We start from the raw sequence: 12,060 nt of genomic DNA, 5'->3' as shown, positions 1-12,060 counted from the left end.
ATATGCTTTTTCCCCAGATTTAATACAGCGCGTGGATTAGAAAGCTGGAAATAAGACCCAGGACTCCATCTCTGCAAATCTACGGGAAGAAACACAAGCCCATTTCCAGAAGAAGAAGCAAATTCACCACACCCTGCATCCTGAGGGAGAGGAGGTGAGAGAGCTTTGCAGGGGAAAAACAGGGGCCAGTGTAGGGTATCAACTGCAGAAGGGACTGGGAACCATGCAAAATTTAATGAATTTGCTTTCACTGTTTTTAGTTATTAGAAATATATATTATTATATTGACTAATAAAAAATCAGAATGGACAGATAAATATTAGCACTTTAAAAATACTTATAATCCTATATATGCAAAGAAACTGAATGGTTTAAAGCATTTTCCATGAAAATGAAGTACAATAAATCCTACAAGACATTCTGTATAATGTAGAGTCCTGTGTTTGAGCGGTCGTTGACGTAAGGGGTGGGTTGGACGCTGTCCTTGGTGCTGAAGTGGGGTGGGCAGGAGGGGTGCCTCGCCTGAGATCATAACAAGCCCATCGGAGTTTCCATGGTTTCCTGTTTGTGAGTTTCCCAGCACTATACTCTCCCCTCTTCCTCCTTGGTATGGCTTTTGTTTTTCATCCAGTTCCATGAATGCTCTCAATGGGGAAAAGTTCCACCAGGCTTGGCCAAAGTGAGCTCTGCTCACTCTCACACCCCACAGCTCCATGGGGGAGCTGCCTTAAATCGACGTCATCATCACCTGAGGCCTCTGAATTCTGATCTGGAAAGAGAGACAGAACCAGGTGAGGGCTAGGCTTATAAGGAACCTGGGATTTGGAAACATAAGTGTTGGGACTGGGGAAGTGCTCAGCTTAGAGTCTAGAACAAATCAACTGTCTCCCCCCACCACCAACTTAACTCTCAACTTCGGCAGCTTTAAAGGCATTCTAGTGAGGGAGTGTGTCTTTGCCCCAAGGCTTTCCCTAGGGAGTACAGTGCCTGAAGCCAACACACTCCTTCCGAAGTGGGAATACTATGAGCTCATTTCTTCAGCCCTGGAACATTCATCCAGTTGGAATGAAATCAAGGTCGCAACAATGAGTGGTCACCTCTTGCCAAGTGACCAATCTTGGTCTCAGTCCTAGTGAGACATCCTGACTTTATGTACCTCCTGAGGTGGTGCAGTAGCTTTATTTTTCCATGACGGATGTTTAACAGAAACGTCTAAGCTGGGGCTAATCAAGCCTCTAGGCCTAACTGCCAGTTCACAGGAAGAACAGAGGCTTGAGGGACAGCATGGGGAAATAATCAGACTCAAAATGTGGGACGTTCCTTAAGACAATCATCCTAGACTCTTAAAAAAAAAAAACAATAAATGTAAAAGGTAGGAATCGGTTCTAGATTAAAAAGACCAACGTGACGCAACAAAAGTCAGTGTGTGAAATTTGTTCATATTCCAAAAACTAGTAATCGCTCTTGGATTCATTGGAAAAATGGATACGGGGTGATACTGTGCAATTATCATCAACTTGTTGGGAATGCTAATGGTATTTGGGGTGTGTACCGAAGTGTTTTATGACTTCTATCATTTTATTAAATGTCATAATGTTTGCAACTGACTGCCAGGTGTTCCAGCAAAGTTTGATGAGAATGTGTATCATAGTTGTACACGCTGTGCCGTAAGACGAAAACGTGGCAGCACGTTAAACACTGGGGATTTAGGTGGGGTGTTCAGTGCACCACTATTCTGACTTTTATGTGGGTTTGAAAAGTAAAACAGTTAAGGGGCGCCTGGGCGGCTCAGTGGGTTAAAGCCTCTGCCTTCGGCTCGGGTCATGATCCCAGGGTCCTGGGATCGAGCCCCACATCGGGCTCTCTGCTCAGCTGGGAGCCTGTTTCCCTCTCTCTGCCTGCCTCTCTGCCTACTTGTGATCGCTGTCTGTCAAATAAATGAATAAAATCTTTAAACTGTTTTCCTTTTCCTTTTTTTTTTTTTTTTTAATTAACTAAGTTGGCCATCACGACCTACTTGACATGGAAAGAAATTTCTGCACCTAGAGCCCCAGGGGTCTCGGGCAGGTCGACCCCACCTTGCTGCTTAGTTCCTTCTCCTCCCCCTGCTGCCACCCCAAGTTACTGCTCACTTCCCGGCAAGGCACACCTAGATGTCACCTGGACGAGCAAACCGTAAACACAACTTTGCTTTCCTCAAGGGCCCCCCGTGGTAGGAGAGGACACGGGGCCTCAGTGCAGAGGGAGGCGAGCGTCTCACCTGGGTTTCCGAGTCTATGTGGTCCAGGGAGGGCTGGAAGTTGCTATAGATGGAGTCCAAGTGCACGGAGTCATCTCGATCTGGAGGGAAGGGAGCCCATGGAAGCGGCCGGTTAGAAGACAAGCCCCCGTCTCTCCCTCTGACGTCACCCGCCTCAGGGCCAGAATTTCTTTGTGTACTTCCCCATGCTTTTGCCTTCATCCTGGCTCTGCCTTCCATGCACAGGAAACCGCCAGTTTTTTTTTTTTTAAATTCCCTCTTTTAGCTGGAGTGTTTAACCCACGTATAATTGTCGTTGTTGATGGGGCAGATTATGGTCTCCCTTATTTTATGCTTCTTGTCTGTCACCCCTTTCCTGATCATCTGTTCCCCCTTTCTTGCTTTTTGGTGGGTTCACGAAAATGGTCTCCTCATTCTACATTTCGCTTCTTTGGAATGTAAAGACTCGATCTGTAGGAATTTTAACACGGACATTTAACCTGACAAAATGTGCAGTTCGCCACTTGGCGGAGAGGGAAATCACTGCTCGGTGAGCCCCCCCACTGCCAGGTGGGGCCTGTGCGTGTCCACACAGGCAGGTTTGAGTGCTGGAGAAATCTAGCCCATCGGCAACCTCGCGTCCCCCCGTGGTCGTGATCCAGGGCCTAACGGGAGCCACGGGTGGAAATAGGGGTACAGATGTGGAACCCACTGTTTTAGAGATGAAAATACTGTCCTCTCTGCTCTTTTACGTCTTCCCATGTCCTCTCATGTGTGTCTCCACACTTTGAGACATTTTGAGCGCACTGAGGACTTCCAGTACCTTCATTGATGTCAAAGCCAATGTTTCGGAAGGTTCCAGGTGTGGGCCGTCCGTCTTCTTCATGCCACATGTACAACTGAGACACTCTAGACTTTTGCCTGTTGACAGAAACACCAGAGAGATTCCACGATGATCAGGGAACCGGGATTTGGGGCCTGGTTGGGTCCCTCTTCGCTCCCCCAGTGTCTACCCCGAGGACCAGTGAGTGAAGGCAGAGGGACCAGAAAAGGAGCGGGAGCTGGAGGCCAGAGGAGGAGGCGGCAGCGGCGACTCACCTTCTCAGCTCCCTCTTGGAACGGAACATGAATATGGAGAGAACACCCAGCACGAGGAGCAGGACGGCGCCGGCTGCCCCCACGAGCCCATACACCAGGCTCTTCTGGGTGCTGAACTCACAGGTTTCCCCACTGTACCAGTGGGTGTCCGTGGTCAAGCAGCTGAGAGGGACAGAGGGGGCAGATGGAGGGGCATTCTGAGTGAGAGGCAGCCGACAGCCACAGTCTCCCTGCCTCAGATCTGGCCCCGAGCCCGTGGGAGCTTGATGAGGAGAAGGTGAGGGTGACCTCGCTGGGGCGCAGAGCCCAGAGGGGGCGGGCAGAGGCCAAGTCCAGCTTCCACGGCGCAGGCCTCAGAGAGGCCCGGGACTCAGCCCAGTACTTTTAGGTTGTGCAGCCCAGGATCTAGAGCAGTCAGCCCCGCTCTCGTGTTGCCCTGGGCTGTACCCAGGAACTGGAGACCCCAATGGCAACCTTCTTATCCGCCACCAACCGTCATGTTCTCAGCCTCTCCCTTTCTATCGGGGAAAAGCAAATCCCTTCCGGGATCCCCAGCACACACTGTGCCTCCGAAACCGCCCTCCCCTCCCTGGAGACACCCTTCCTAAGCCCTGTTCCTCTCCTCCCCACACCAACCCGCAAAAATCCTCCTTCTGGAAACCTGCCCAGGACCTGAACAGCAACTCAGGCCTTTGCACATGGGCCACTCCTTCCCCCTGGTCTCTCTCTGGTTTTGTTTGAGTAGCCAGGGCCTGCGGCTGGTCTTTTACAGGCTTTCTGCCCTCCCCGTGGGGATGGGCTGCCTTCTCATTGCTTTGGCCGCGGACTCTCCCCCTGGAAACCGGGCTCTATCCTCCCCACCTGACTGGGAGTTTCCCGAAGCTGAGGCTTTCCTGCTTCCCCAGAGCTGGTCCCAGTCCTGACTCCACTGCACAAGCCCCGGGGAGGGCCCCGTCCTGGACCTGGCCTCGGGGTTCCGGCGACACTCAAGGGAGGCCAGGACCCACTAGGTCCCTGGGCCTGGAGGCGGGGTCCCGGAGGGCCGGGGACACTCACAAGCACCGAGGGCCGCTGCGCTCCAGCTGGCACTTCCCGAAGTTGCAGTCCAGGGAGGTGTTGAAGCCGGGCATGCAGCGGGTGATGCAGTACGGCTTCTCCTCCTTGTATGCCAGGAAGAAGTAGGCGGCGTAGTCTTTCCCAGCCCTCTCCTGGCATTCCTCTGCGGGGCGCGGAGGAGTTGCGGTGACCAGGCCGCCAGGCACCTGTGTGCCTCCCCCGACCCACCCGGGAGCGCCACCTCCCCACCCCCCACTCCCTGCCCCTCCCCCGCGCTGGTCACCTACTTTCAGGGTTGTAATCAACTATAAAACTTTGCACCTTGGTGGCAGTGTTGTTGTAACACAGTATACCTGTGGAAGGAAAAACATAGAGCCCCTGGAAGCAAACTCCTTTAGTGGGGGCAGTGGAGCGAGGAGTGAGGCTGTTAGGACAGTCCCGCACATGGGAAGGACAGCCTCGAGCCCTGCTCCCCAGAACAATGACCCTCGAAGGGCCCCCACACCACTGAGCCCCCGAAAGATCCCGCAGGACCCCTTCCAGCCGCTCCCTCCCTCCCTAGGAATTTACTTGAGCAGCTATTATTTCTGCTGATTTGCTCCGTGGTTACTTTCTGGATTTTTTCCGTCACTTGCTCGGTGACCTTCGAGAAAACTTCCTTGTATTCTGGGGTGAAGTTGGTCTTCAGGAGGACTTCATGTTCCACCACAATACTGCCGGCCCTGAGGAGAGAAAAGGATGTCCGTGAGCAGCCTTCCAGGTCATAACAGACACTCGCTTCTCTGACCCCTTGTCCCGGGCACGATATGCCCTTTGCCCCGACGGGAAGGCAGAGCTGGGGGAGGGCGGTTGAAATGACCCCCCAGGGTTCCCTGGGTGAAGGCTCATTCCAGGCACAGTGCTAGGCACTTCCCCATAGGCCTCACACCACGACTTGCGCCTAAGGGGACTGTCTCAAAGGTTAGCGTCTAGGCAGCCCTGTGTGGAAGTCTCAGGAAGGCTCAAGGGCAAAGATGCACAGAGGGACAGGGCCACAGGAGATGGTCCTCACGGTGCCATCAGATGCGTTCCAGCAGGGGACTGGGCCGCTGCTGGCAAGGGGTCCTTAAGACGTAGGAGGACACCGGGGACTCACAGGAGTCACGAGTTGCTGGGGGGAGGGCTGCAGAAGGTCTGTGAGCCTCTTAAGAGTGCACAAATTAAAAAAAAGAAAAGGGTGCACAGATTGGAAGCTCATATGTGCGTATTTTCTACTCATAAACACTTCCATCAATTCTAAAAAGAATCTCTGACACCTAGAAAGTTAAAATTTTAGCCAGCAGTCTCTTCCGACTCTCTGCTTAGGAGCTAGGAGCAGCCGGAGGCAAGGCCACCAAGAAAGCGTGGCTTCAGACACGCTCACAGCTTCCAGCAGCTTCTTTCTCTCGCCCCTCGCTCCACATCCCCGGAGCGGTCCATCTTCTGCGCGTGCAGAGCAGGGTCGGGAATGCCGGGAAGTCGACGAACGTCTAGCCCCTACTCTAGAACGCCAACCGCTCCTCGCGCGCGCGCATGGGGGTGGGGATCCACGGCACCCCAAGAATGAGCTGTTTGCCTTTAAAAATTCAGCAACAAGTCCAGCTTCCCGTGCTTATAATTCCAGATTCCTAAATCATGGAAGCCAAAAGCACTCTTTTGCCTTTGCTTTCTCCTTTCCACTACATTCAGAGGCTCAAACATAAACAGAAGACTGGGGGAAGGGGGCAATACTCCTGAGCAACGCGAGGGGTAGGACCATCCAGGATAACAGAGTTAAACGAGAGAATGATGATACTCATGTAACATACACAATCGTGGAATTCAAATAGCCTGTAGAGTAACGAGTTAGAGGGGACCAGGGCAACGTGGAGCTCAAGGCCATCTTTCCCTAGAAGGACAAGGGGGTCAAGAAAGCCATGTTGGATGGGACGCCTGGGTGGCTCAGTTGGTTGCACGACTGCCTTCGGCTCAGGTCATGATCCCGGAGTCCCGGGATCGAGTCCCGCATCGGGCTCCCAGCTCCATGGGGAGTCTGCTTCTCCCTCTGACCTCCTCTTTGCTCATGCTCTCTCTCACCGTCTCTCTCTCAAATACATAAATAAATAAAATCTTAAAAAAAAAAAAAAGAAAGAAAGCCATGTTGGGGGCGCCTGGGTGGCTCAGTGGGTTAAAGCCTCTGCCTTCGGCTCAGGTCATGATCCCGCGGTCCTGGGATCAAACCCTGCATCGGGCTCTCTGCTCAGCGGGGAGCCTGCTTCCCCTCCCTCTCTCTCTGCCTGCCTCTCTACCTACGTGTGATCTCTGTCTGTCAAATAAATAAATAAAATCTTAAAAAAAAAAAAAAAAAGCCGAGGCTGATAACCGGGCCGAAATTCTGCAGGGCGGGAGGCAGAATCCTGTGGGCGGGGGGCGGGGGGGCGGTGGAAGTTAACACCGGCCAGCTGTGGTCTCCAACACATTTTCCCTGGGGTTTCCTCCCAGGCTAAGTTACTGGGCTTCATCTCTGAAGACAAGTGCGGTGTCCACCACACAAGCTGTAGCCTGCAGGGCTTCTCGTGTATCAGCGTCTTCAGCGTAAGAGGACCTGGGCGTGAGGCTGCGCCCTCCCACCCCATCAGTGACCCCCCCCAGGCAACCCAGTGCCCGTCTCTGGGTCTCTGTCTCTTCATCTGCTGGCCTCTCCCACAGGGTGGTTAGGAGCTTCCAAATTGGAAAATATACATGAAACCGTAATTGTTGGAGTGTGTTACGGGCTGAATTGTGTTCCCCCAAAATCCGTGTGTTGAGGCCCTAATCCCCGGTCCCTCAGGACGCATCTGTATTTGGGGACAGGGTCTTTACAGATGCAAATAAGTTAAAATGAGCCTGTTGGGGTAGGTCTTAATCCAGTCTGAGTGGTGTCCTTGTAAGAAGAGGAAATTTGGGGTGGGGGGCGCCCGGCTGGATCAGTTGGAAAAGTGTGTGACTCTTGATCTCAGGTCATGAGTTCGAGCCCCATGCTGAGTGAAGAGATTGTCAAAAAAACAAAAACAACAACAAAAAAAAAACTTAAAAGAAAAAAGGAGAAGACACGGAAATTCAGTCACACAAAGACACACAAGGCACATGCTTGAATAGAAAAAAAGCTGTAAGGATCCAGCAAGAAGACGGTTGTCTACAGGCAAGAGAGAGACTCAGAAGAAACCCAACCCACCAAACACCTCGATCGTAAACTTCCAGCCTCCAGAACCATGAGAAATAAATTTCCAATGCTTGAGCCACCCAGTCTGCGGCATTTTGTTATGGGAGCCCTAGTCAGCTAACCTAGGGGCAGAGAACAACCGTCTTTGTGACTGTGACTGCTGCTTCCACTGCAAAGACTTTCTTCCCGGGAGCCCTGGATACTTACGACAGCTTTGTGATGTTGACCCCTTGATACTCAGGGATTCCGGAATAAACTTTGTCCATCTGAAAGGCAAAGAGATCACCGTGTCATCGCAGAGGTCCCAACTTGGAGCCCGCCCGTCTTTCCCCAGGAGCTCGGGAAAGCAGACGGCGGGCGGACGTGCTGCACCTCGCACTCCCTGTCCCGTGCTGGCAGTGGCACACGGTCCCGGTGGGTCGGGCCCTCCTCAGAGACCAGCCTCGCCGCGGGGGGCCCCCACTGCCCTTTCATGGAACCTTGCGTTGTCTTCCCACAAGCTCTCTGGCAAGCCCTGAGGAAAGGAGTGAGCTGAGAAACTCACAGACCTCTAACATGGGAACAGCCCTCACCGGCTTTCTTCACCTCCAGAGACGACTCCGGGAGAGCTGAGTGGCCCGCGGGGACCTGCATTCCCAGACTCACCTCCTTTGTGAATATCGCACTGAAGTTCTGGAATTTTTCAGAATCCCGGTCTTCTAGATCTTTGGAGTACTCCATACTGGTCACTGTCACGGTCATTTCCATCTGGGCAGAGACAGTCTGCGGCGGAGAGTCTAAGGGGGTCGGACAGAAGCACCGCTCACTGAGGATGGAGCCCCCTCCTGCCCTTGAGCGCCCTCCCAAGGAGACCTACACCTCCAGCAATTCTGCCCTGGGCAGGGGAGTGGCCTGGGTCCAGCACCCACGACCCCCACTCAGGTCCCACCAGGGCGCCCCCGGAGGGTGGGGAGCACACAGCACTCCTCATGGCTTTGGGGTTGAGCCCAGGGGATCTCGGGTCCTACATTCTCCATGAGAACGCCACACACTTTTTGTTTTCTCCTCCATCACTCGCTCACTCGTCTCAAGTGTATTTTATGGTAAAATTCTGTATCAGGTTGTGTTTGGTTCCAAACCCATTCTTCTTGCTTTATTCATTTTTTTCCCGTTTCACCTTTCCTACCATTGAGTAAAATGGTTGCCCCCGGAAGAGGCCATGTTCCTGGGCATGTAGAAGGGCAGGAAGAGAGGCCCAGCGCCGGGGAGAGCGGGGCCCTGTGGTCTTACTCACTTATCTCAATGCTCGAGACCACCTCCTCGCACTTCGGCCCCTGGTAGAGGCTGGTGCACACACACTTGATTCCGTCCCACGAGCCGCCATTATAGCACTTTGGGACCTTGGTCTGGCACTGGTCTCCTTGGAAGCCGTTGGGGCAAATACAGGCCTGCCCGTTCCATGTCCCTCCATTTAAGCAGGTCCCTGAAAGGGACAAGGCCCCGGTTACCCACACGTATTTGCACAACACTTCAGGCTCGCAACACATTCTCCCAAGCAACGCCTAGTCTGATACTCTCGTGAGACCCTGGGGTGGACGGGACAGTTAGGGCCATTCCCACTTTAGAGATGGGACAAGTGAAGTGGAGAGAAGCTTAGACACCTCCCCGAGGCTCCGTGTGGAGACCAGACTTGACCTGGTCTTGGAGAATTTCTGTATGATTTCCTTTAGCCCCGGAAAGAAAGGGACAGGAAACCAAGTGTTGTCAGGAGTGAGGGGACAACACAGTCAAGGCTGAGGAATAGAAAAGAAGAAACAGAAACTCGGAGTACCCAGAGGGGCTTGACCAGTCTGGATCCCAGCAAGCCTGAGAACGAGTACGTCATCGTCTCTCCAACACCTGCTTCAGAAGAGCTCATACGGGAAACTGTTGGCCATCCTGACTATTCCTGATTCCTCTTTATTTTCTGGGATGTGGCGTTTGAGGGAGGAGGTGTAACCTCCCTCAACCTGCCTGGAAAAGTGACAGCTCTGCTCCCTTTGGCTTTTCCTTTTCTTTTTCTTTTTTTTCTCTCTCTTTTTTAAAGATTTTATTTACTTATTTGCCAGAGAGGGAGAGCGAGCACAAGCAGGGGGCGGGACAGGCAGGGGGAGAAGCAGGTTCCCCGCTGAGCAAGGAGCCTGAGGCAGGACTCCATCTCAGGACTCAGGGATCATGATCTGAGCGAAGGCAGATGCTCAACTGGCTGAGCACCCCCAGACATCCCTCCCTTTGGCTTTTCTTGAAAAGAGCTATACCTGCACTAACTAGTGTTCCAGGTGTGTTTGATCTAGGGAGCCACATGAGATAAGCACCTACTCTAGCAGAACAGCCCCACCTCGGCCTCCTGGTCTACTCCACTCCTCCCAGATACAGAGTGTGTGGGCCACACCCATGACCCATGACCGTCAGGTCACACAGCCTCTAGTGAACAGGCCTTTGATCCAAGACACTGAGGAAGAATGAAAGAGTCGAGTCAAGAGTGCCCTCCTGGTGACACGATAAAAATCCACGAATCCAAATCAGCCTCTCTCTCACTCTCTCTGCTGTGTGATACCGAAGATGTCCGGATCTTTTGTGCTCAGCAGCAAAAGCAACTATTGGGGTGTGTGACTTGTTGCCCAAGGGTCTACGGGGAAAGCCAAACTCCAGGGATTAAGAGGAAGATGAAGGATGAAGAGAGACTGTCTGCCCTCAGACAGGTGATCAGCACCAGCTGTGGACCTGGCGGTCATGCATTCACTACTGGACCCCTGTGGGACTTCCTAGGGATGCAAGGTCCAGACCTCCCCTCCGAGAACGCTCAGTACCTCCCCCTGACAACCAGAGAGTTCAACATGACGATGCCACACTGGAAAGACCAAAGAACGAAGCCACATAAAATAAAGGCCAGGAAAAGAATTCGCCAGAGGAAAAATTCCCAAGTGCTGAGAAAATGCAGTAGCCAGATGCTGAAGAAATTCATCTTTCTTAATTCAAGACAGGATTGCGAAGTGCCCCAGACAGACACAGACCGTATCTCTCTGAGCATATCTATGGTTCATCTAAACAAGTAAATGTCTTCAAGTGTTTTAACTAGTGTGTTTTTCTTAATGTATGGCAAATTTCCTCTCTCGCTTTGATAATACATCTCACAAATACAAAAGAATATTCTATAATATATGTGGTATATTATATATTATATAATGAGAGTATTTTTTTTAAAGATGTTATTTATTTATTTCACAAATAGAGATCACAAGCAGGCAGAGAGGCAGGCAGAGAGAGAGAGAGAGGAGGAAGCAGGCTCCCCGCTGAGCAGAGAGCCTGACGCGGGGCTCAACCCTAGGACCTTAGGATCATGCCTGAGCCAAAGGCAGAGGCTTTAACCCACTGAGCCACCCAGGCACCCCATGACAGTATGTTTTAATGGTAGGTATGGACTGGGGCAGGTATCATCCTACCCAGAGCAAAGAAGTTGAGTTGAAGCTATAGAGACAGAGATAGACAGGGAGGCTTCAGGATATGAAAACACTCAAAGACACAGAGCAGAGCTCAGAGCTGATAAAAGTGAAACTACGTGGTTTCTATAGTGCATGAACAGCAAATAAGAAAAAATAAGTGAATGACAGCAGAGAGATAGAGGTTAACAGCACAGGTGAGTACAACTGGCACACCCTCGTCCAAAAAACAAAACAAAACAAAACAAAAATAAAAGAAACTTGGGACTTTAGCATGAGCAAAATATATGAGAAAAACCCTTAAAAGAAACAAAATTGAAATGAAGATAAAAATTCATGAGATTATGGGATTTAAAACACTGTGGGACAGTTTCCCAGAGTAAAAAAGAAAGAAATGGACTGTGCACACACCTCATTGGGGACTCATGGGGTCCAGGTAAAGAGAGGTAAGCATGTTAAATGACAGAGAAAAACTAGCTCCAGAGACAGATGGGACGACAGAGAAGACAGAGAAAGTGTTACAGCCCAGAAGACATCTGATCTCATGGTAAACAATTAATGGCAAAAGAAGAGTATGAAGGGGAAAATTTGAGAACCCAAGCAGGAAACTGAAAAGAAATGACAGCTGTAAGGGTAAAAAGAGACCGTTTACGGGTAGTGGTTGCAGAAGATGTTGAAGTATGGGTGCTTCTCATTGTACCAGTGGATGAGCTAGTGAATACAGTCGAGGTGACAGAGAATATAAGACTGGAGGTGCTCCCATTAGAGGGAGTCGGAGTGGTGGGGGTACCTGTGGTGGTGGTGGTTCTTGTGGTGCTACTGGCAGTGGGAGTCGGAGTGGTGGTGGTTCCTGCGGTGGTGGTGGTTCCCGTGGTGCTACTGGCAGTGGGAGTCGGAGTGGTGGTGGTTCCTGCGGTGGTGGTGGTTCCCGTGGTGCTACTGGCAGTGGGAGTCGGAGTGGTGGTGGTTCCTGCGGTGGTGGTGGTTCCCGTGGTGCTACTGGCAGTGGG

At 51.8% G+C, this 12,060-nt stretch overlaps 1 protein-coding gene across 1 annotated transcript; it reads right to left on the bottom strand.

Moving 5' to 3' along the window:
- Window positions 1-222: 222 nt before the first annotated feature.
- MUC17 (mucin 17, cell surface associated) lies at window positions 223-12,057 on the bottom strand (the record flags this gene model as incomplete). Its single annotated transcript, XM_059416034.1, has 11 exons — window positions 223-769; window positions 2,261-2,340; window positions 3,063-3,160; window positions 3,338-3,499; window positions 4,394-4,556; window positions 4,681-4,746; window positions 4,964-5,115; window positions 7,800-7,858; window positions 8,238-8,368; window positions 8,866-9,054; window positions 11,841-12,057. Coding segments are annotated over 11 exons (1,359 nt in total), but the record flags the coding sequence as incomplete, so codon positions are not given.
- Window positions 12,058-12,060: the final 3 nt, after the last annotated feature.

The sequence above is a fragment of the Mustela nigripes genome, chromosome 11 (genome assembly GCF_022355385.1).
Source record: "Mustela nigripes isolate SB6536 chromosome 11, MUSNIG.SB6536, whole genome shotgun sequence".
Classification (NCBI taxonomy): Eukaryota; Metazoa; Chordata; class Mammalia; order Carnivora; family Mustelidae; genus Mustela; species Mustela nigripes.
The sequence above is the reverse complement of the archived record's forward strand: the minus strand, read 5'-3'. Positions and strand labels throughout refer to the sequence as shown.